The sequence below is a fragment of the Bufo gargarizans genome, chromosome 4 (genome assembly GCF_014858855.1).
Source record: "Bufo gargarizans isolate SCDJY-AF-19 chromosome 4, ASM1485885v1, whole genome shotgun sequence".
Taxonomy (NCBI): domain Eukaryota; kingdom Metazoa; phylum Chordata; class Amphibia; order Anura; family Bufonidae; genus Bufo; species Bufo gargarizans.
The window spans coordinates 187,355,854-187,381,636 of NC_058083.1; the positions used below are offsets into that span (position 1 = coordinate 187,355,854).

Genomic DNA, 25,783 nt, shown 5'->3' on the forward strand with positions numbered 1-25,783 from the left:
GCCTTCCCTGGCACCTCTGATCTAGTGCCATTGTTAGGACTGAAGCTGTGCTGTCCCCAACACAGTTGCAGATGTCACCATTGCAGCCCAGGGAAGAGAAAAAAGCTACAGCGATTAATGAGAAGTGGCTGGAAAGGTGAGTTTAAGTTCTTTTATTACTTTTTTCAGGCTCCCAGCAGTTTTCCCATAAGAAAAACATTCTTGAGCAACCCATCTAGTGGATTTGTCATGAAACACTATTGAAAACGTCATGATGTATCCATTAAATGAATGCCATCATAGTCTATGGATGACAGATGCCACAGTTGGTGACCTGCCACAACCTCAGTTTAACATATTTAACAGCAGCCTTTACCGTTGTACAAGTTAAAGAGAGAAAAAAAGTCACGTGAAGAGAGCCTAAGAGATATGATTTCACTTAATGCCAGCTTAATGGTGAACAAAGGGAAGAATGTGTTTGCATCATGAGATGTAAGCTGTCCTGTAAATATATCCCCTTATATGTTCCATCACCTTACACGCTTCTTATCACATATTATGGACTATAGGAAAATATGCCTCCAAACTATAGACTAAATAAGATATCAGTCACCTTTGGTGAAATCCATGAACTTGTCACTAGAATATGCAAAGAGGTATCTCCTAAGGAAAGTAAACCATCTTGCCTAGCTACCTTGTGGAAGTCGAGCACTTCCAGCGAGTGTCCATACCATGGGGCACTTCCAGCGAGTGTCCATACCATGAAGCACTTCCAGCGAGTCTCCATACCGGACTGGTCTCTTTAATGAGACTCAGCAACCCGCCTAAGCGTGTCTCTAGTGTCATGTCTGTGCTTCCATACACTCATAGAACTCCTTCAGTTGAGCCATACACAACAGGTAATCTTCTGGGATACATTTGTATGCTTATAATGAGTTTTGATGCCATGTACTCACAGGATATCTGAAATGCTTAAGATATGAATACCCTTCATTCTGTTGATGAAAAGAAACCAACCAAGAAAATATCTTACCTTACCACCTCCTCCACGGACAGCTTTAATCATTACAGGATAGCCTATCTTCTGAGCTTGTTCCTTAAGGTGCTGGTCAGACTGCTCTTCTCCGTGATAACCTTCTATGATGGGGACACCAGCAGCAGACATGATTGACTTCGATGTGCTGGAAGAAAAAGATTACTACTTTTCTATTTCTCTTTTCTATATTTACAGAACCAGAAACCACATGCTGACCATTACCTCTTAATGCCCATATCTCGAATAGCGGAAGACGGAGGTCCTATAAATATGATATTCTCTTTCTTGCATAGTTCAGCAAATTCTGTATTTTCTGACAGGAAACCATAACCTGGATGAACAGCCTTCCAAAAAGATAGGATAAGAATGTTAAAACCTTTAGGACTGGCCTATTTTGGGTCCTTTAGTACGCAATTTTGTTTTTCCATCCAAAAAGTTAACTCTCATTTTTCTTTTGATGTAGCTGTGTGGGAGCTTGTTTTGAGCAATTGTACTATTTTTGGGTACATATAGCTTATTGATTTACTGATCACCCCACTGATCAGATGTTTGAAGAGGCCTCCCAACACTTATCAAGCACAGCGCCATCTTTTGGATACCGTCTGTGCTTGGTATTACAGCTCAACTTAATTCACCTGAATAGGAATGAAAGGCACCTAAACCATGTGACCAATGAACGTGACGTCACTGGCCTAGGCAGGACGCTGTGGCCTTCACCAGACACCTGCATCCTCTTCAATTTTTATTTGCATGCCGTTGACACTGCAGCGGCAGTGTAATGTAATTACACCTGAGGATAGGTCATCAATATCAGAAAACTAGTCAAACCCTTAACTGATCCTGGGGGCAGGTATTTAGCATTATAAATTTGATGTCAGTTCACAGAGGGACATAACCTTTATTCTGGGCAGTACTATTTTGGCAATACCAAATTTATATAGTTTGTTTTTTAATGTTTTACTGCTTTTGCATAATAAAGACACTGTTGATTTTGTGTCGTCATATTCTTAGAGCTGTAATATTGAAATGTTTCCATCACCAGAGCTGTTTGTTTTCATTGGTGCCATGTTGGAGTATACATGCCTTATCGACCACTTTTATAGCATTTTATGAGAGGCAAAATGAAAAAAAAAAAAAAGCAATTTTGGATTTTTTTCCTATAGCATTCACTGTGTAGTATAATGTTTTTATTTTTACGGTACTCACTGTCCAGGTTAAAGGAGTTCTCCGAGACTGGTACCTATTTTGTAATATTGCCAGGCAGGGACAAAACAAAAAAAGACTCACCTGTCACCAGTTCCAATGCCAAGCTCCCGTCTCTTCTGCTTCCAGGTCCCAGGGGACCCGAAATGTAACATGCCGTCTGAAAGCACCCCGCCACCGCCAGCCAATCAATTGCCTCACTGGTGACATGTGCAAGCATGGCATGTGATCACTGCCACTGCCGAGGCCACCGTTTGGCTGGCAGCAATGACAAGTGTGTTGACGGCACGTCACATTTCCAGTCTAGCAGGGACAGGTAGTGGAGGAGAAGGGAGCTTATTTTTTTATTTTTTTTTAATACCTGCTTCCTGCCTGGCAATATTAAAGGGATAAAAGAAATTCTTGGTTCCAGAGAAATCCTTTAAATATCATGATAGGATGGGTCATTACAGATATGGCAATTTGTATAGGTTTTTTGTGGTTCTCTACTTAAATGAGATTTGCGGGGGGTTGACTCTTCTCCCCCCCCCCCCCCCCCCCACCTTCCTGATGGCATACAAAGGACACAGGGATCAAGCATCCTCCTAAATGTCCTATCCTTTGTTCTTCCTGAAAGATAAGTTAAAACCACATAGAAAACCCAGGTAGTTTGGTGTAAGACGAATATGATTTCAACACATGGTTTTTGGCACATTACTGCCGTCTGCCGACATGTGCTAGTGCACCACTATAGTACTCTTATTTATTATAATAATAACATTTATTCATGTTATTACATATTATATAGAATTAACACATTACCTGGGCACCTGAGGTTTTAGCTACTTGCATAATTTTGTTCATGGCGAGGTAACTTTGTTGGGAAGCTGCTGGTCCAATAAGATATGCTTCATCCGCCTGAACAAAAAATAAAAAATGGTTTGAAGTATTGAAGTATAATGTAAATTTCATTATGTCTAGTAAACACAAGGTATGTGAAAAGTATAGGCGCTAGAAAAATACCATATGATCCTTTTAGACCAAGGCCTGACAGCACACAGATCCAAGGGAAAAGGAAGGCTACATTAGACTCGGATGGAGGTATATTCCCTACAAGTAATGCTAGAATGCCAATCAATGAAGCACGATATAGTAGTAACACATGGAGTCCATGATCCCATACAGGACTCCATGTGCAGTTGTAGAGCCTACATGCTGTGTGCATGAGGCCTAGGGTTACATTTACACAACCGCTAGAAAGAAAGATGGATCCTATAGAGACCAAGCATACAGAAATACGGTAGATTGCTCCCTAGCCACCCCGGTGATGTGAGGCATGCTGGGACATATATCATTTATGTTATTAGCACATTATTATAGAGAAGGTAACATGCCCGGACAATTGTCTTCATGGTGGTCAGAGTGAATTCTTCTATGCAAACAAGGCTGACGGGCCGTATCAGATCTGAGTTATTCCATACCTTGCTTGTTCTAACTTTGGCTATCAATATGGACCTCTGAGCTCGGACTCTGCCGATTCCATAAATAAAGGCGCCACACTGTGCTAACAAGTGATCAAGAACCTTTGATATTTCAGTGTCTTGAACTCTGTCAGGTTTCCAGTCATGGACATCTCTAACTATATCTAAAGGCATATTCACTCCTCAGTGATTCCAGGCAGATCCACTGATTGCACTGCTTTGGTCGGTTTAGCAGACAGAACGTAACCCTTTTATTCAATGAAAATCAAGAAGAACACACGGACACCATCCAGGTGTGGTCTGTTTTTCACTGATCCATTGCATAGAAAATTAATTGAAAGGTTGGGTCAACCATGGTGGAAAAAAAAAAAACGCCGAAAACGGACCCAAAACAGTCTAAGATCTTGCATCCGCAAAATGGACACGGACATGACAAGAAGCTCGATGTCATCACAACTTGTTCATTTTGAGTGAACATCCACGCTCATACACTCACATCAGTAACATCTAGAGTAGGCAGAACATGACTGACAAGTAGAGATGAGCGAACTTCTGTTTTAAGTTCGGCGTCTAAAGTTCGGGGGCGGGTTACCGGAGAATCCCGATCTGGAACCGGATATGGATTCCGACTTCCGTTGTGGTCCGTGGTAGCGGAATCAATAATGGCCGATTATTGATTCCGCTACCACGGACCACAACGGAAGTCGGAATCCATATCCGGTTCCAGATCGGGATTCTCCGCTAACCCGCCCCCGAACTTTAGACGCCGAACTTAAAACAGAAGTTCGCTCATCTCTACTGACAAGGCTTTCACTTTTACATTTTCAAAAACTGTGTTTAACTGAGAATATAGAGTACCAATGAGACGTGCATGGAATTCCTGTCCGCCTCACTATAAACCGCCACAGACTGCACTCCCATCTTCTTCGCTGTCCGCATCACTCTGCAAGCGATCTCTCCTCTGTTTGCAATTAGCACCTTCTCAATCTTACTTCTTCCTAAGAAACAAAACACAGATTTGTCTTTAATTAACAGTGTATGCTTAGCTGAATTGTGCTGCCTGTACATGAGGCGGTATTGGTCTGCCCGGCTGAGAACGTGGCTTACTATCGCAATCTGCCGTAATCGGTGGTAAAACAGCATCAAATATAGACTAAAATATTCATAGGCAGGAAAATATACGTAAGCCACTGGCTCAATACAGCAGTATGTATCTATATAACAAGGACTAATTACTCATAGTAGCACAGCAAAGCTTATCACAATACGCCGCCTCTGCTCTACCAATTTATGGCATATGAACACGGTGCAGATTATTCAAGGATTTTTCATGTGGAAAATCTGCAGCGTAATACGGTACGAGCGAAGGCTACTTTCACATTAGCGTTTTCAATTCCACTATTGAGATCCATCATAGGATCACAATAGCAAAATAAAACGCTTCAGTTTTGTCCTCATTTATTGTCAATGGGGACAAAACTGAACTGAATGAAATGGAATGCACCAAAATGCATTCTGTTCCCCATTGGTCCCCATCGTGGACAGAATAACGCCATAAGCAGTGTTTTTCTGTCCGCAATGTGGTGCGGAGCAAGACGGATCCGTCCTGACACACAGTGTAAGTCAATGGGGACGGATCCGTTTTCTCTGACACAATAGAAAACGGATCCGTCCCCTATTGACTTTAAATGGTGTTCAAGACGGATCCGTCATGGCTATAGAAGACTTAGTACAACCGGATCCGTTCATGACGGATGCATGCGGTTGTATTATTGTAACGGAAGCGTTTTTGCAGATCCTTGACTGATCCGCAAAAAACGCTATTGTGAAAGTAGCCTAAGTAGATGAGATTTTAAAAATCTCGTGTATGTGGTACGGAAAAATGATCTGCAACATGTCAATTGTTTTTACAGATTTTCAGTGCAGATCTGGGGCAAATCCACAACAAAATCTGCAAGTAACACGTGTGGATTTTGGTGCAAAACTGCAGTAAAACTGCTGTGTGTATATACCCTTCAAGTACTTTTCTGTGGCAGAGGGGTCTTTAGGCAGCAAGGCCTGAAAGCAACCACATCCTTTGCACACATAGCGGATTTCTGAAAATCGCATCCATTTTGTAGGTACTGGTAAAGGGTCAATAACTTTTCGCAAAACTTTCGATATGTCAGAGACCTGTGAAAGGTTTTGATCATCGGGGGTCTGAGCACAGAGGCCCTCAACGAACCGGAAACCAAGGGGTGAGCAGCTCACAGATAGTGCAATCTCTCTCCTCACTACAGAGGACCGAATTGAGATGGGCCCACAGACTTCCATGGAGCCTGTCTCGTACAGCAAGGAGAGAGAGTTCTAGTGATAGGTGGGGGTCTCAGCGCTCACATCCCCACCAATCAAAACTTTTCATATGTCTCTATGACGTATGTCTTTTGATGTGTCTCTATATGACAAAAGTTTTGCTAAAAGTTAGTGACCCTTTAAACGCTGCAGGTTTGCCACATGCAAATCTGACGCTGTATAGCCACAGCACATACCTTTAGTTGTGCCACTGTGAGGTGCTCAGGGTAAGAATAGGATTACATAATCATCTGGAGTGAGAACCACTGTACTGAAAGACCCCAGCTCTGAGTATGAGGCGGTACAGTCTGGGTCTCTGCAGAGGACATGAAGTGTTAATTATGGGGACGACAGAACGCTATTGAGATCACTCCTCCTCATACAGAATCATGGCTTCTCAGCAGCAGATCTCTGTTTAGACCACACGGTCTGCTGCCCAGAAGCCATGATCGGTGTTGCCTGCGTGAACATCAGGATCAGCGGCACATTTACACGACCAGATTCTCGGGCCTTGTAAATGCATCTTTATACTTCCACTGCTGGAGAAGCTGGAGACCACTGAGATTTTTTTGTAATGGTCCACAAATACATTGGGTTTTATCATTTCAATACACCCATTGCTAGGATGTGAGTTTTCAAGGTATCTAATGTCCTGAAAACATCATAAAATCATAAGTTCATAATATAATATCTACAGATTCCTGAGAACATGAGCACAGCATACCTGCAGATGCATTTCTGAGGAGAGGGGAGCCAAGGGCCCATGTCCTATAAAAGGTGAAAACAGGTACAAGTCAGTATACTCCTATAAAATACTACAATATATATACTTTCATGTATGTTTGGCACAGAGGCATCTCAAGATACTGAGCTGTGGGATAAGAAAGCCACGCCAGTCTTACCAGAAACTGTATGCTACACTTCTCTACCGCTGGCAGAGGGGACTACACCACATGGAATACACTGCCATACTGGAAATGAAATCTATAAAACTCAACACGAGTCGGATGCGGACCCATTAATTTCAATGGAGCCGCAAAATAAGTGGCTCCGTTCCGCGGCACCGCAAAAAAAATATAACATGTCCTATTCTTGTCCGCGATTTGGCATAATATTGCCGGCAACACGGACGCCTTCCGTTTTTTTGCGGACCGCAAAAACGGCACGGTTGTGTGCATGAGGCCTAAACCTGGGGCTACATGGTGGCTTTGGCTGTGGCACACATCACACCACCAAATATTGCTGTGTAGCATTGCAAATGCAAGTGAATGAGGTCACATTGCGAACTACAAGCTGCCGCGACTGTTGCAAAAAATCCCGCACTGCTAGGGTTTTTGTGACTCTTGGGTCCTGTTCGAGGCAACTTTTGGGTTACATTATGTTGCAAGGCTGCACAGCGATCTTTGGTCACTTGTGACTGTGCATGTGCTGCTGACGTCTGGATACATCTGGAAGTGGAGGCGGCAGCTTTAGATGGAGGAGCGTTGCCTCACTTTTTCAGGTGTACCCAGACATTAGTGGAGCATGCACAGTCAGTATCTGTGCTGCTCAGACAGCAGTAGCATCTGCTCTGTGATTGGGCCGATACTCCGTTTGCAGGCATGAGACTGACAGGGCCAAGCGAGATGTCTGGCCATATCAATCAAGGGGGAGGTGGGAATGTCTTGAGCAGCGGGTGTTGATGAATTGGTGCTCTGAGGGCTTGAGCCAGCACCTTGGTGCTCCAGAAGCCTAATTTGGAACAAATTTGATTAAGTTAGAATTGATTTGCTCATCTCCACTGTCCGTATATCCTAATAAGACTAGCCACGGGACTACTACAAACACCTGGCGAGAATAGAGCAAAGGACAAGTACAGGCACAGCCCCCAACCCTCAGATTCCACCTTTCATTTTTCTAGGAAGCTTTGGAAAATTAGCAGTAACAACTAGTAGCTTTTAATAGGGATGACACCTTTCGCCACATAAATACCGGGCAAGTTCACACCGATAAAAAAAAAGGGCCATAGCTTAACACATGGTGTTATTTGGCACTAATGGTTTCATTTTATTCTTTTTATAAAAGTTAACTTTTCCCCTGTTTGGGGGGGGGGGGGGGTACCCCTGTGTATTTAGCATTTATTAAAGAGGTATTCTTTATTGGGATAATTTAGTGGGGGGCACTACCGCTGGCCACAAGAACAAGGGCCCATACCCTGAATACATAATTCATAGGAAAAATACTACTGAGGTTTTTCACCATAGAAAATTTCTCACTAACTAGAATTGAGCCCTGTAGCTCAATGGTTAGAGTCTTTACCTTTAGCGCAAATGGTTTTTGTTCAGGTCCTGGCAGATATGATTTATAACTCTAGATTGAATTAAAGTTAAAGGGGTCCTCTATCAGTTTTTTTTTTAGTGATGATTAGTGTTGAGCGAACTTGTGTTTTAAGTTCGGAGTCTAAAGTTTGGGTTCTGGTTATCGTAGAATTGCGTTATGGATTCTAAATTCCGATATGGTCCGTGGTAGCGGAATCCATAACGGGATTCTTCGATAACCAGAACTTTAGACACCGAGCTTAAAACACAAGTTCGCTCAACACTAGTGATGATCTATCTGTTGAAGGGGGTCTGACACCCGGACCCACTGGTGATCAGATGTTTGAGAAGCCCGTGTCTTCTCACTGATTCCCGCAGGCCAGTGACCTCACGACTATATTACATGGCCTGAGCGCATCTCAGCCCCATTCATTTCAATGGCCTGAGCTGCCCCCAGGCCACGTGACATAGTTGTGATGTCACTAGCCTGCACGATGCAGCGAGAAGACCGCAGCGCTACTGTAAGCATCTCTGCCTTCTCAAAAAGCTGATTGCCGGGGGGCCCGAGTGTCAGACCCCGCCGATCAGATGCGGATGACCTATCCAAAGGTCATCAGTAAGAAAAAAGGTGGAGAACCCCTTTAAATACACAAGGGTGTCCCCAGGCTTGGGAATACCCCCTTCAGGGTCATGGCACTGACTCCATATGTGGACACAGACATATGGAGTCAGAGCAAGGACTTCAAGCAGCACAGAAGAAATACTGGCAAGTCAATGGGCCTGTACCCCCAGTCTGAGCATAGGTGGGAACCCCCGCCAGTCGTTCTTCCTATGGCTAGGTCTGACCATAATCACGGTGGACACAGGGCAGTCTCCTCGGACGTGTAGGCATTGCTATACGGATAAAAGTCCAATCAACAAGGACACGCTCTCTGTTTGCAGCTGAAATGAACTGATCACGGAAGCAAAAAAATAACGCACCGACAACGGAGCAGCGCTGGAAAGCCGGGACAGCGTCTCCTAAGAAACACCAAGGTGGCCGCCATGTTAGCGTCTCACTGACAACAAAGTGACACACCCCTTCCGCACGGGTCACAGCTGAGGGGACAACACGTTTTGTCTCTGACACAGACAGAAATGATGATTATTACTAAATATGTGTTTTGTTTATAATTGACAAACTAATCTTTATCAGTAAAGATTGATCATATCCTCTGAAGGACCTTCGTGACGTCACGGCCTCGGTACACGTGACCGTGTTGCCAGCGTACCACGTGACGCCAGTGAGCGTGCGGCTAGTTCAAGTGAGGGGCCAGGGCGCAATGACGCTAGCGGGAGACATTCCTGCCTTTCTGTTTGGTAAACTAGAAAGGTGTTATTAGCGCAATGTGATATATAGAGGCGTTCAGTACGTGAGGTGTTTGAGGGGTTAATTTGTCAGGTAGGTGAGGTGTATGAGGGGGTGCCTTGTTAGGTAGGTGAGGTGTATGAGGGGGTGCCTTGTTAGGTAGGTGAGGCGTATGAGGGGGGTGCCTTGTTAGGTAGGTGAGGTGTATGAGGGGGTGCCTTGTTAGGTAGGTGAGGTGTATGAGGGGGGTGCCTTGTTAGGTAGGTGAGGTGTATGAGGGGGGTGCCTTGTCAGGTAGGTGAGGTGTATGAGGGGGGTGCTTTGTTAGGTAGGTGAGGTGTATGAGGGGGGTGCCTTGTTAGGTAGGTGAGGTGTATGAGGGGGTGCCTTGTTAGTTAGGTGAGGTGTATGAGGGGGTGCCTTGTTAGGTAGGTGAGGTGTATGAGGGGGGTGCCTTGTTAGGTAGGTGAGGTGTATGAGGGGGTGCCTTGTTAGGTAGGTGAGGTGTATGAGGGGGTGCCTTGTTAGGTAGGTGAGGTGTATGAGGGGGGTGCCTTGTTAGGTAGGTGAGGCGTATGAGGGGGGTGCCTTGTTAGGTAGGTGAGGCGTATGAGGGGGGGTGCCTTGTTAGGTAGGTGAGGTGTATGAGGGGGTGCCTTGTTAGGTAGGTGAGGTGTATGAGGGGGTGCCTTGTTAGTTAGGTGAGGTGTATGAGGGGGTGCCTTGTTAGTTAGGTGAGGTGTATGAGGGGGTGCCTTGTTAGGTAGGTGAGGTGTATGAGGGGGTGCCTTGTTAGTTAGGTGAGGTGTATGAGGGGGTGCCTTGTTAGGTAGGTGAGGTGTATGAGGGGGTGCCTTGTTAGGTAGGTGAGGTGTATGAGGGGGTGCCTTGTTAGGTAGGTGAGGTGTATGAGGGGGTGCCTTGTTAGGTGAGGTGTATGAGGGGGGTGCCTTGTTAGGTAGGTGAGGTGTATGAGGGGGTGCCTTGTTAGGTAGATGAGGGGGTGCCTTGTTAGTTACATGAGGAGTATGGGGGGGGGGGGGGTTGCCTCTTTTAAATGTTTCTAGTTTGTTTCCCGTCTGAGAAGGAGGCTTTCTCTCCAGGGGTGTTGTCATAAGACGAAGGAGAAAACATCATTTAAAGCACCTTGTGAACGCACAACGTAAAAAAATACGGAATTGTTTTTTCCTTTTCACCTCCTTCCCCCCCAAAAAATGTTAATAACCACCATGAACCCCAAAACTGGTACCAATGAAAACTACGGTATATCTCACCCCGCAAAAAACAAGCACTTTATCAGCACAAAAATGAATGATTTTTGGCTCTTGGGATACGGTAACATGTCAAGATGAGCTATGATTGTGCAGAAGTTGTAAAGAACAATACTGTACGTGTTTGGTATCGCCATGAACCTGCTGACCCATAGTATGACAGACACATGCTAGTTATGCCACACACTGAATGTAAATCTAGTGCAAAAAACAATGGTGAAACTGATTTTTTTCCTATACAACCCAAAAAAAGAAGTGTTAATAAATTATATGTACCCTAAAATTTTCAATTTATCATTGGAAAAGGAGGAGCACGTGTGTGCTGATGTGCTCCGCCGGGGGCTGTATGCACAGTTTTCCATGAGGTAACCTCCATGCTGAGCCTCCATCCCTGTCATGTCTGTCCTGAGGCCTGCCCTGGTGTTAAAGCCTGCTACCATGGCTAACCTTTAATATTTTCAGACTAGTTGGGCGCCCTGAACGAGAGTAGTCTGAGCGACTTGTGTGAGTCCTTGGATACCCACCGGTGCAGGGGTGGGACATAAAGTGGAGTTTGCAACGTGAATGTAGGCCCATGCTTGGGGTCTGGGAATTGTTGCTCATGAGGATCATAGTGAGACAGGCTTGCTAGGGTGGGCAAAGTGTCCGTTATATATTGTAAAATCGACCACGCTGTGGGAGCAACAGCGGGTTATCATGGCTAAGTAAACAGGCGGTTAAATAGGAACACCTCCCATATGCTCTTCTGTTACAACTCCTTAAAAAATGGAAAGGTGCAGGAAGCAGAACTTGGTTTCTGTGGGAAAGCAGCCTTCTTTCCCGATAGCAGCAACTAAAATGGTAGAGATTATGGTTCATTTAACCCTTTCCACCACAGAGTTTTTTATTTTATTTTGCGTTTTTGTTTTTTGCTACCTGCCTTCCCAGAGCCATAACTTTTTTATTTTTCAATTCACATAGTCGTATGAGGGCTTATCTTTTGCGGGACAAGTTGTAGTTTCTAACACCACCATTTAATATTGCATAGAATGTAGTGGGAAAAAAATTTCAAATGTGGTGGAATTGGAAAAAAATAACGCAATTTTGCCTCCGTTTTTCAGGGTTTTCTTTTTTTACGGCATTCATTATACGGTAAAACTGACTAGTGATCTTCATTCTCCAGGTCAGTATGAATCACATATGTATACTTTTCCTTTTTCTTGCGTTTTGATGCTGAAATAAAAAACTTTTTTCTTTTTTTAATATTTTTATTTTGTTGTCATATTCTGACCCCTATAACTTTTTTGTAGTTATGTGTGCATGGATCCCACAGGAGGGCTCATTTTTTTAAAGGGCAATGTGTACTTTTCACTGATACCATTCTGGGGCATGTACGGCTTTTTTATCACTTTTTATTAAATTCTTTGTGTGAGAAGCGACCAGAAAATGGAAAATTAGCCATTTTGACCCTTTTTTTGTGTCACACTTTTCCGTATGGGATTAATACTTTTATATTTTGATAGTACAGGCATTTACACACACAGCTATACCCATAATGTGTATTTCTTTATATTTTTTATTCTCATTTTGGGGAAAGGGAGTGATTTGAACTTTATTTGTAAAAACTTTATACATTTTTTTTTTATACTTTTTTTTTATAGTTCCCATCAACCATTTGCTTGCCATTATCATAGACTCTAATGCACTTGCATTGGAGTCCATGATGATTTTACTACTCTCCTATGGAGCCCTATTACAGGCAAGGGCTTCATAGGAAATACTATGCAGCAGCCTCCTGTCATTCAGAAAGACAGGGGCTGCTGCACAGCACACAAGCTCCAGCTCCTTCGATCGCCCCTTCCGGTTTTCAGCTCGCTCAGATGCCATGGTCAGGTTTGACCATTGCATCTGAGGGGTTAAATGTTCGCGATCGGCATTACCGCCGGTCGTGGACATTAGCTGCCAGTGTCTGCTGTAGGAAACAGCAGGCACCAGGTTGCTATGGCGCCTGCTCCGCTTGGGAACAGGCGCCATCTTTAAAGACCCGACATGTGATGTAATAATACGTCACATGTCGGGAAGGGGTTAAATGAATCTGTGCAACATTCACCTAAACTAGGTTTTCTTGGTGTTGTCCGGGATCAGCAACCTTCGTCACTCCAGCTGCTGTGAAACTACATCTTCCAGTATGCAAACTTACTCAAGTGTCGGAGGTTGCTGATCCCTGATATAAGTGATAGAAAGGCTGATGCAGTGTACGAATGAGAATGGGGGTGGTACTCGGGGAACGAGTATTGTTACTTTGAGCAGTTCTACTGAGGGGTTGACTTCAGAGAAACTTGAATCTGTTTGAAGCTGTGGACACTTGGAAGCCATCACAGTCATGCCTAGTAATTCTGTGGGTGACCTATAGCCATTTTTTGGATCCGTTTTACTGTAGTAGAATAGTTAATCAGTCTGTTAATTGTGTCGGTGACATAAAGCCATTTTTTGGGGGTTCCAAACCCCACCTTTGCATCTGTTTTACTGTAATAAGAGAGTTAAAGGGGTTATTCGACAGTAACAAATGCTCCCCCATATGCTGGGCTCCTCACACTACTTACCTGACTCCCCTCACTGCTTTGCCTCGTGTGTGGATGAAAATATCCGGTGTTGGGGGGAGCAGCCAATAGCAAGCGGCGACGGAGATGAGCCTCACTAGCATCACCCGAGATACTAGGCAGTCTCGTCCCTATCACCGCCTGCCATTGGCAAAGACTAGGAGGGGAGCCAGGTAAGTAGAATCAGTGTGAGGGGCCCAGCTTATGGTGAAGCATTTGTTAGTGTCGGATAACCACTTTAATCAGTCTGTTAATTGTGTCATTGACATAAAACCATTTTTCGGGGTTCCAAACACAGCCTTCACATCTATCTTACTGTAATCGGAGAGTTAATCAGTCTGTTAATTGTGTGTGTGACCTATAGCCGTTATTTGGGGGTGCAATACACCTCCTTTGCATTCGTGACATGGAAATACAATAGTTACTTTGTCTGTTGATTCTGTAGGTGACATAAAGCCGAATTAATCTGGCTGTTAATTCTGTCGGTGACCTATAGCCAATTTTGTGAGTGACTGTAAAAAAAAAATGAGAGCATCAAATAAAGGCAGTGGTCGTGATGCTGCTGGTGTTGCTGGAGCTCCTGCTGCAGGTAGAGGACGTTGTCGATCTGTGCCAGCTACACACCCAAATGAAACACCTTCCTCTGGTGCATGCATGCAGACGACAGGACCTTCTACGTCATTTTGTAGACCCGAATACCGCTCTATGAATGGTGAGGCCAGAAGAAGGAGATGCGGTACGAAATTAGATTGGATGGCTGACAGTGCCTCCTGTTCCTTCATATTGTCTTCCACCCGATCCCCTGCTGAAAGCGCAGAGTTGGCACCAGCGGCCCATGGGCTTCTCTCTTCCACCTCAACCCTTTGCACATCAGCCAAGCAGTCTGAGCCCCAAGTAATGCAGCAGTCACTTACGCTTTTCGATGACTCTGCTAGCTGGGTTTCCGTGGGCCACCCACCTAGCTCTGCCCCATAAGTGGAAGAGGTTGTTGAGTGCACTAATGCCTAACCACTTATGTTTAATAATGAGGACGTGGGAGGACCACCACATCACGTCCCTGATGTTGATGACAAAACAAAGGTGTCAACTGCTGCAGCTTTCTGCACTGTGCAAACCGGCAAGGAGGGCAGGGGTGAGGAGTGGGTGGAAGATAAGGTCCTAGACCTCACATGGAATCCAGGTCATCTGAGTGACATGTGCAATTCGGAGGAAGAGGTTGGGGTCAATGAGCGGCAGCCGCAGAGCAAAACAGGGAGCAAAATAAAAAAACAGCAGCCAGCCCCTAGCCAGTATGCCTCCTGCTGCCCACCGCACACCATAGCCAGCTCAAAGGAGTTCCCTGGCGTTGTACTTCTTCAGGCAGTATGCTCATGACAAGACATGGGTGGTTTGCACACTGTGCAGTCAGAGCCTGAAGCGAGGCATAAGGCAGTCAGAGCCTGAAGCGAGGCATAACTGTTCTAAACCTGAGCACTACCTGCATGACCAGGCATCTAAGTGCAAAGCACGAGCTGCAGTGGAGTAGACACCTCAAAAAAAGGTCCCTGGCTCCTCCTGCTTCCTCTTCTGCTGCGGTCTCTGCCTCTTCCTCCCCCTGGCACCCCGCAAAGAGAGTATGTGACAGTAACACCACCAGTGTCACCAAGAATTGTTACCAGTGCTGATTACTGGGTGGTCACCGTGCTGGATCACCACTATAAGGACAACGTGCCATCCTTACTTCCGTCACTGGAGAGTGATTGGAAGATGCGTGAATATAGTAGACACGCTATTGACGGCATTCCCACTTGACAGTGGGGGCTCAGTGGAAGCACGTGGAGGAGGAGGAAGTTGCCAACGCAGCTAGAGTACTGCCACCACCTCAAAAGGGAAGGTATAGCATAGCCGAAATGTTGAAAAGCTTCGTCAGCACACCACAACATCCAGCAACACCGTCTTAGCAGGAGGCAGCGTTTCAGCAACATGGTGGAAGAGTACTTGTGCACACCGCTGCACGTACTGACTGATGGGTCTGCTCCATTTAACTTCTGAGTCTTCAAATTGGGCACATGGCCTGAGCTTGCCCTTTACGCCTTGGAGGTGCTGGTCTGCCCTGCTGCAAGTATATTGTCCAAACGTGTGTTTAGCACGGCAGGGGGTATGATCCTGTACAGGCGCATTCGCCTGTCCACAGCCAAGGCGGACAAGCTCACGTTCATTATAATAAACCAGGCATGGATCCCACAGGACTTGTCCATAACCTGGGCAGAGTAGAGAGGTATACCGCCTACACCCAGCCATTGTTGTACTCCAGCGCACTTTGTGCGTTCTCTACCAGTTCCCAATGTTTGGGGCCTCAACAAACAAACCAAAAAAAAAAAAGAAAGAAAAAAAAAAGTGTTTGCTACCTCTTCCACCTACACCGCCACGTCCATCTCCTCCTCCACTCAGACCTCAACCTCCTGGCTCAAGATTATTATTTCTTATATTGGCAGAGTAGACAAGTATACCAGCTTTTATACTCAGCGCAGTTTGTGCGTTCTGTTTGCCATTTCCCAATGTTTTGGGGCCTCTGCAAACCAACCAAGAAAAAAAAAAAAAAACTGTTGGCTACCTCTTCCACCTACACTGCCATGTCCACCTCCTCCTCCACTTGGAACTCCACCTCCTGGTTCAAGATTATTATTTGTTATATTGGCAGAGTACAAAAGTATACCTGCCATACCACACCAAAAAAAAACTGTGTTGGCTTCTTCTTCCACCTACACACCACATCCACCGCCTCCTCAACGTCCTACTACATTCTGACCTCTGCCTCCTGGTTCAAGATTATTTTATATATATATATATATATATATATATATATATATAATTTTTTATATGTATTCCCTTATGTATTTCCCTATCCATATTTCTTTGCAAGGCAATTGTCTTGCTCTTGTCCCCATTTTGCTTCCTTCTGCGGCCCTCTAGCCCTTTCTACGACTATTTTACAGCCCTAAAGTTTGGCTCCTTATTGACTTCAATGGGGTTCAGGATCAAGTTTGGGTACCCGAACCGAACTTTGAACCGAAGTTCAGCTAAACCCAAACATCCACTGGTTCGCCCATGCCTACTTACAAAACACAGATAACATTCGGACAAGAATAGGAAATGTTCTATTTTTTTTTGTGGGAATGGAAATAGGGATGCGGGAAGCAAACTGTGTGCTGTCCGCAATTTTTTGCGGTCCCATTGAATTGAATGCGTCTGCATCCAATCGGCAAAAAATGCGAACTGGCTGTAAAGCAAAAATACGGTTGTGTGAATGGGGTCTAAAACAAACAGTGAAAATAATTTCCTCGTTAGAGAATAATCTGGCAGAAATGCAACTTCATCTTAAGTTAATATCTGAACATAAGAAGATCAAGAGTAAATTGCTTACGGACAGCACACATACCCATTCATTTTAATGTGTGTATTCACACATCATTGTTTTAGCACAGACGAATGCCCTATTTTGTCCATGTTTACGGATCCATCGCTCCCGTTATAGTCTATAGGTCTGTGATAAGCACAGATGCAACAAAGATGTCATCTGTGTTTCACGGACCATTAAGAGGAGATGCCCTGAAAATTAATTTTCAGCTGTGCAGTGTCTGTGGAACATGAATTACACATGGAAAGCAAAAAATAAACACACAGATTCTTCATGGAAATCTTCATGGATGAATCACTGACCACATCATGGACACAGACATGTGAGTAAGGCCTTAGGATGTACATAACAAGCTACCCTTATGAAGGAAAATGTTCTGTTTATGGCTGGGTCTTCATGGATGGATGGGACAGGGTAAGAGGGGCTGTGTAGGGGATTGTTTTATAGTTTAGGGAGCAGTGATGAGCTTAAGTGAGTCTAAGGGTTATTCTAGCAAGTAGGTAGGCTGCAAAGTGATCCATGTGTGAATGGAGGTCTGGTGGAGAGGGGCAAAATATATGTAATCTGATAAAAATAATTCCTTCCAGCTATTGTTTGCCTCTAGACGATACAACTTTCTAAGGATATACAGGATGTATAAGGATTATTGTTGAGTGAATGGAACTTCGGATCATAGACGAGAAGTCGATTTTATCTTATACTTTGTTTTAATGCTGTAAAGAGAGCTGTCACCGTACAGCATTAAAATGTATTGCCTCCATGGAGGCCAAATTAGTTTCACCCGAATAAATATACAGTATATACAGTACACTGCTCAAAAAAGGAAACACTAAAATACCACATCCTAGATCTCAATGAATAAAATATTCCAGTTATAAATCTTTATTCATTACATAGTGGAATGCGTTGAGAACAATAAAAATGTTTATCCCATGGAGGTCTGGATCTGAAATGATACTCAAAATCAAAGTGGAAATTCAGTCATGTAATGCAAGACCTGTAATTCCTGGATAGTTTTCATACGTTGATTATTGTGCGACTGATTGATGATTGTAACTACTATGTTGGAAAACAATAAAACTTTTTTTTTTAAACTAAAATCAAAATGGAAAATAAAATTTCAGGCTGATCCAACTTTAGTGGAAATGCCTCAAGACAAGGAAATTAGGCTCAGTAGTGTGTATGGCCTCCACATGCCTGTATGACCTGCCTACAATGCCTGGGCATGCTCCTGATGAGGCTGCAGATGTTCTCCAGAGGGATCTCCTCCCAGACATGGATTAAAGCATCAGTCAACTCCTGGACAGTCTGTGGTGCAACGTGGCTTTGGTGGATGGAACGAGACATGATGTCCCAGATGTGCTTGATTGGCTTAAGGTCTTGGGAATGGGCAGGCCAGTCCATAGCATCAATGCCTTCATCATGCAGGAACTGGTGACACATTTCAGCCATATGAGGCCAAGCATTGTCATGCATCAGAAGGAACACAGGGCCCACTGTTTTCACAATGGGTCTGAGGATTTCATCCCAGTACCTAATGGCAGCCAGGGTACCTCTGGCTAGCACACGGAGGGCTGTGCAGCCCTCTAAAGAAATTCCTTCCCACACCATCATTACTGACCCATTGTCAATCCGGTAATGTGGAGGATGTTGCAGGCAGCAGAACGTTCTCCACGGCATTTCAAGACTCTGTCATGTCTGTCAAATGTGCTCAGTGTGAACCTGCTTTCATCTGTGAAGAGCAAAGGCTGCCAATGTCAAATCTGCCAATGTTGGTGTTCTCTGACAAATGCCAAACGCCTTGGACGGTGTTGGGCTGTAAGCATAACACCGACTTATGGAAGTCGGGTCCTCATACCACCCTCATTGGAGTCTGTTTCTGACAGTTTGAGCAGAAACATGGATATTAGTGGCCTGCTGGAAGTCATTTTGCAGGGCTCTGGCACTGCTCCTCCTGTTCTTCCTTGCACAGAAGAGGAGGTAGCGTTCCTGCTGCTGGGTTATTGTCCTCCTATAGCCCCCTCCACGTCTCCTGGTGTACTGGCCTGTCTCCTGGTATCTGTTCCATCCTCTGTACTGACAGACACAGCTAACCTTGCCACAGTTCGCAGACTTTTGCGGGTTGTAGATACCGCCTCATGCTACCTCTAGGGGTGAGAGTGAAGACAAAATGAAAAAGTAACCAAAACAACAGCCAAAAAGGATGAGAACAGAGAAATGGTCTGTGTTCACCACCTGCAGAACCACTCCTTTATAGGGGTTGTCTTGCTAATTGCCTAGCATTTCTACCTGAAAAACAGTTAATTGTGAAAGGTGCCCACCTCACAACAAAGACCGAGCAAAATTAGTGAACATTGATTGAGGACTGCAATTTTGTTGCAGATTGCGTGTTAGTTCTTTTTGTGTGTGTTTATTTTTTTATTCAGTCTTTTTTTTTTGTTTATTTAGTTAGGATTGGGTGTATTTGTTTATTTGTCACTGTATTTATCATTTATTATCATTTCTACCTGTTGGTTCAATTTGCAGAACAGCAGGAGAAATTGATTCACAATCGGTGTTGCTTCATAACTGGACAGGTTGATTTCACAGTGTGTGATTTACTTGGAGTTACATTGTGTTGTTTAAGTGTTCCCTTTATTCTTTTAAACAGTTGTATATCACCACCCTATTCACAGACATCCTGCTTAAATTACACAAATATACACTGATTGACCAAAATAATAACGCATCCAGCTAAAAATGCTGGATTCCTGCAAAACTCAGCATCCAGTTGTGTCTCAGGCAGATATGTAAATGATTACACTGGGTTTTGCCACAAGAGGGCGTAAAAATGCTTCCCCCGCTGCCCATAAAAAAGAAAAGCTATCAGAGGCTACTTTTCGGTATTTTACATCTTGGTCAGAGATCGTGAACTCTAACACATTTGCCCAGTTGACAGAGTTTGAGAGGGGGCACAGCATTGCACTGAGAGAAGCAGGATGGTTATTTCATCGAATTGTCTGCCATCTAGGCTGTTATGACCTAATTGTTAGGAGGTGTTTGGAGAAGTGGTTATGTGAGGACACGCACACATGGCAAGCAGGCTCTGGGCAGCTCATACAGACCATCAGTAGAAAGGATTGTTTTATACACTGACAAGCATGAGCAGCAACCACAATTTCGTTGTCCACCATCCAGACACAGGTGGCACCTTCATTACACACCCCTGTCTCTGCCCAGACCATTTTCAGGCAGTTAGCAGAAGTAAATTTGATGACATGGCGCCGTTACGGTACGGAATGCAACCGTATCGTCTTAAGTGACAAATCCAGGTTCTGTATGGGATCCAATGACTGTCAGTTTAAAGTATGGAGGCCTCGTGGTGAGCGCTTCAATCCCTTCTTTGCTGTAGAGCGACACACTGCTGGTGTGATGAATTGGGAAGCCATCACATACATCAGTTGGTCATTCCTAGTAGTGATACGAGGGACAATAACAACTCGGCGATATGTACAGGACATCCTGCAGCCACATGGAAGGGCTTCCAACTGGCATTTTTCAATGCTTGCCCACACACAGCAAGGGTTTCCTAGGAATGTCTCTGCCAGATTGCAACACTTCCTTGGTCTGTCTGTTTACCAGATTTATCGCCAATTGAGCATCAATGGTGCCAATTAGGACACCAGCTTTAGCAACCTACGGGTGTGAAAGATCTAGAGGTCCAACTGCCACCACTGTGTGATTGTAAGGTGGTTGTAACCATGAAAACGAGCAGTGTATAATGCGATGGAAAAATTAATCATGCCAGCAAAGTAGGCAATATGGACAATCACAATACATTCCTAAGTGCCTTGTGTTAACTTTGCTGGTATTGCACATTCACTGCAGATTTCACCGTTTTCCAATGAAGGGCGAGATCTGTGGCAAAACCACATCAAATCTACACCAAAAACCTCTGTTAGAAATAGCGGATTTTGGTGCGGCTATGGTGCAGAAACACACATAAATCCATGTGGAAATTAGTGTAGATTTTATGTGCGTTCTTCCACCCTCGTGTGCAGGTGGCAGTATGGTGCTTTCACCTGTCAGTGTTTTGTTTAGTGATTGTGAGCCAATACCAGAAATGGAGATAAGATATCAGGGAAAAATGACTGCTGTTCTGTGTTTTTGACCTACACTTTGATTTGGCTCACAATCACTGACTGAAATTAATGATCATACACTGAACAAACACTGACTCTGTCACAGCGGCCTTAAAAATACAGCCTGTGTGAATGATGTGTGTTCCATCTACATATGGCAGTAAGATTCAGTGTACCATGTGCGATTTAATACTATGGCTTTATGGAATAAGAAATTCCTTCCCGACTCCAATCAGGCAATCAGAATAACTCCCTGGATAAACGACCCCTCTCTAGTAGCTATAGCCTGTAATATTATTATACTCCAGAAATACATCCAGGCCCCTCTTGAACTCTTTTAGTGAACTCACCATCACCACCTCCTCAGGCAGAGAGTTCCATAGTCTCACTGCTCTTACTGTAAAGAATCCTCTTCTATGTTTGTGTACAAACCTTCTTTCCTCCAGACGCAGAGGATGTCCCCTCGTCACAGTCACAGTCCTGGGGATAAATAGATGATGGGATAGATCTCTGTACTGACCCCTGATATATTTATACATAGTAATTAGATCTCCCCTCAGTCATCTTGACTCTTTTTTCTAAAGTGAATAACCCTAATGTTGATAATCTTTCAGGGTACTGTAGTTGTCCCATTCCAGTTATTATTTTACTTGCCCTCCTCTGAACCCTCTCCAGCTCTGCTATGTCTGCCTTGTTCACATGAGCCCAGAACTGTACACAGTACTCCATGTGTAAGCTGACTAGTGATTTGTAAAGTGGTAGGACTATGTTCTCATCATGGGCATCTATGCCCATTTTGATGCAACCCATTATCTTATTGGCCTTGGCAGCAGCTGCGTGACACTGGTTTCTATAGCTTAGATTGCTGTTCACTAAAATTCCTAAGTCCTTTTCAATGTCAGTGTTACCCAGTGTTTTACCATTTAGAGTATGTACTGGTGACTTGCATTATTCCTTCCCATGTGCATAACCTTACATTTGTCAGTGTTAAACCTCATCTGCCACTTTTCTGACCAACCCTCCAATCTATCCAGATCCATCTGTAGCAGTATACTGTCCTCTTCAGTGTTAATTATACAGTTTAGTGTCAGCTGCAAAAATGTATATTTTACTGTCCAAGACTTCTAGAAAATAATTAATAAATACATTGAAGATAATAGGGCCCAAAACTGACCCTGAGGTACCCCACCAGTAACAATGACCCTATCTGAGTGTGTACTGTTAATAACCACCCTCTGTTTTCTATCACTGAGCCAGTTACTTACCCACATACAGACATTTTCCCCCAGTCCAAGCATTCTCATTTTATCTACTAACCTTTTATGTGGTACAGTATCAAATGCTTTGGAGAAATCAAGATATACGACATCTATTTATTTGCCATGGTCAAGTCTAGAACTTACCTCCTCATAGAAACTGATTAAATGAGTTTGACATGATCGATCCCTCATGAAGCCACGCTCATACAGCGTTATTTGCTTATTTTTATTGAGGTACTCCAAGATAGCATCTCTAAACTGTTTACTAACAACAGATGTTAAACTTTCCAGCCTATAGTTTCTGGGCTCTGGTTTTGAGCTTTTTTTTTAAATATTGGCACCACATTTGCTATGTGCCAATCCTGTGGAACACTCCCTGTCATTATAGAGTCCTTAAATATCAGAAATAAGGGTCTGGCTATGATATTACATAATTTTCTTAGGATAAGCAGAGAATTATACCATCTGGTTCCGGCGATTTGTCTATTTTAATCCTTTTAAGACGCCGCTGTACTTCTTCCTGGGTCAAACAGGGCACTTCTAATGGGGAATTTACTTTTACATTCTGCATCTGAATACACTGGAGAAAAAAATATTTTAATAACTTCCCGTAACTGTAAGGGTTACATAGCATCATAAATCAATATAATGCTATGTGACCCCAGCAGTGCTGGGAGTTCAGGCCGGGGGCCTCACTGCTAGTCCGCAGTCCCGTCTGAAAGGGGCCTTAGGTAACATGGAAAAAGATAAATATTTAATATTTCAGTTTTTTATATTATACATGGCCAGAATTTCTAAGTAGATTTGATCATTTATGAGAGGCCTACTATACATGTCTCTTTCACACATTGGTGATAATGTCTGTAACATGGTGGTCAGTGTTTTATCCATGAAGATGTCTGTGAAAGGACAGATGTGAGTGCGTGTCTGTTTTTTGGCCTCCATGTGTAATCCATACTACAAATAAAATTCTAGGCTGAAAAAGGGATTTCCATAGCATCTCCTACCACCAAAATATGGATGCTGTTCGTGGTATAGACTTCAGTGGGTATGTTTTGTTCATATCACGGACCAAAGTAGTGCATTTTGCCACGTGGGTCACTGGAAAACCAAGGATATGTGAACAATCATTAAAATAAATGGATACATGTGTCTGTGATTTACAGATTTGTGAAAGAGGCCTTAAGTTCTAGTAATTTTATCCATGAGAATACCTCTAGCAACTACACACTGCCACTACCAACCTACTTGTAAGAAGAAAAATATAATTTTTATCATAAATAAGAACAATGCTGATGGTAAATGGAAGCTTGGCCACTCAATGCTTATAACACATCATCTTACTTGTTATCTGCCCTCAAAGGGTCGGACATCCATAATTGTCTTAATTGGGGGATATACAATGTATGTATATGTACATTTGTATGTGGTGGTGCTTGCTGTCGAACAATAGGTTATGTTGAGACACTACGAGGCACCTTCAGGTATCTTGAAATTGCACTCAAGGTTGAGCCAGACTTGTGCAAGTCCACAATTCTCTTCCTGATATCTTGGCTGATTTCTTTAGACTTTTTCATGATGCTACACAAAGAAGCAGTGTGTTTCAGGTGTGCATTTAAATACATCCACAGGTGTGTCTCTAATTAACTCAGATGTTGCCAACAAACCTAACAGAAGCTTCCAAACACATGACATCATCATACTGTATGGGCTATCCAGAATTGGCATAGTAATCTTAGTGTATGTAAACTTTATTGCAGAAAGTAATAAAAATGCCTTAAACATTCGGTCTCTCATTATTCTGGCATTTGGCAAATAATAATAATTATGGTATAATTATGACCAAAACAGGAAAGGTTTATTCTGATTTCATGTCAGATATTGAGAAAAACATGCATATGTGTATTTTTATATAGTTTATGTAAACTTCTGGCTTCAACTGTATATCTAAATGGCAAAGTGTATGAGAATAGACAATTCTCGTGCATTTTTCAGATTTGTTCTGCGCAGAAATTGACTTGTCGGGCGAATTTCCAGATCTGCAGCATGTCAGTTATGTTTGCAGTTTTAGCTGCAGATTTCTCCCTTTTTCAATGAAGGATGAGATCTGCGGCAAAACTGCATCTAATCTGCACCAACAACTGCAATTAGAAAGAGCTGCAAAAACTGCAATTATAAATTGTGATTTTTGTTGGGGGGTTTGAGCGCAAAAATCCACATGGAAATTTGTGCAGATCTTCTGCATGGTCCCCAGCACCCATGTGCAGGTACCCTTAGTGCAGGTAACTCACACAGTTTTGGTCTTAGAAAAAAAAAATTTGAGCCACAAAAACACCTTAAAAATAGTTTAAAGGGAAACTGGTTTAGTTGTCCATATCAGCCAATAAGATTACACCTTTCATTTTTCAGAGCTCCTTTGGAAAATGAAAATATTATTCTGATTGGTTGCTATGGGCAAATACTCCAGTTTTCCTTTGCACCAAATTTGGAACAAGCCTTTCCTTGAAAATGATGTTACCAAGGGCCTTATACCAAGTGGTTTGAGAGTACAGGTATTCCCATCATTCTCAGTGGAGGATGAGCACATCAAGAAAAAGTGGGAGGAAGCATGTACTACTTGTGCTATAAAGTTTATATCATTATTGATTGATATGAACAGTTCAAGTTTGATATTGATGGAATCTGAGATCGATGAACTCCAAGAGAAATTCAGAGGAACTATCTGGAGATTAAATGACTAAATTTAATAAGGAGCTTGATGAGTGTTTTTTTTTTTTTTTTTGAATGGGAGAAAAATAGTTTTACTGGAAAAAGCTAAAACTTTCAGAGGAAGTTTTGCGGGCTGAGTTGCTGTTTGCATTGGTATCACTTTGAGGTACGTAGTACTTTTTGATCACTCACTATCGCACTTTTTGTACTGCAAAGTGACAAAAAATGGCTGTTTTGACACTATGTTTATTTATATATTTTTTAGGGCATTCATTTGATGGGATAGATCATGTGATATTTTTATAGAGCCAGTCATTACGGACACGGTGATAACTAATATGCCTTTTTTTTTTTTTAATCTTACACAGAAAAAGCTTTTTTTTTAATTGTGTTTCTGTGTCACAATATCCTAAAAGCTATAGTTTTAAAAATTTTGTGGGGGGGCTCGCTTTTTGCAGGATGAGTTGATGATTATATTGATTGACCATTTAGAGGTACATAGTACTTTTTGATTGATCGCTATTATACTTTTTGTAAGGCAATGTGACCAAATTTCTTTATTTTGGCACCTCTTAATTACCGGTAATTAATTCATTTATTTATTGTATGGCGTTCAACTGACGGGTAGATCATGTGATATTTTCATAGAGCCGGTAATTTTTTTATTTTATTTTTTTATTGTACATGGCTTGATGAGGGGAAAGGGTGCTTATTTTTTTACTTGAAACTTTTATTTTTTTATTTTTAAAAACCCCATTTTATTTTTTTACTTTATTTTTTGTCCCACTGTGGT

At 43.1% G+C, this 25,783-nt stretch overlaps 1 protein-coding gene across 1 annotated transcript in view; it reads right to left on the minus strand.

The window, feature by feature from the left end:
* The window catches only part of MCCC1 (methylcrotonyl-CoA carboxylase subunit 1), a 67,693-nt gene extending 58,309 nt beyond the window's left edge, over positions 1-9,384 (minus strand). The window contains exons 1-6 of the mRNA XM_044290827.1: positions 9,288-9,384; positions 6,734-6,777; positions 4,537-4,676; positions 3,020-3,115; positions 1,238-1,359; positions 1,013-1,160 (exon numbers count right to left, since the gene is read on the minus strand). Coding sequence (XP_044146762.1) covers positions 1,013-1,160; positions 1,238-1,359; positions 3,020-3,115; positions 4,537-4,676; positions 6,734-6,777; positions 9,288-9,352 — 615 coding nt within the window. The 5' untranslated portion in view covers positions 9,353-9,384. The remainder of the gene's footprint in view (positions 1-1,012; positions 1,161-1,237; positions 1,360-3,019; positions 3,116-4,536; positions 4,677-6,733; positions 6,778-9,287) is intronic.
* Between the last annotated feature and the right edge of the window lie 16,399 nt (positions 9,385-25,783).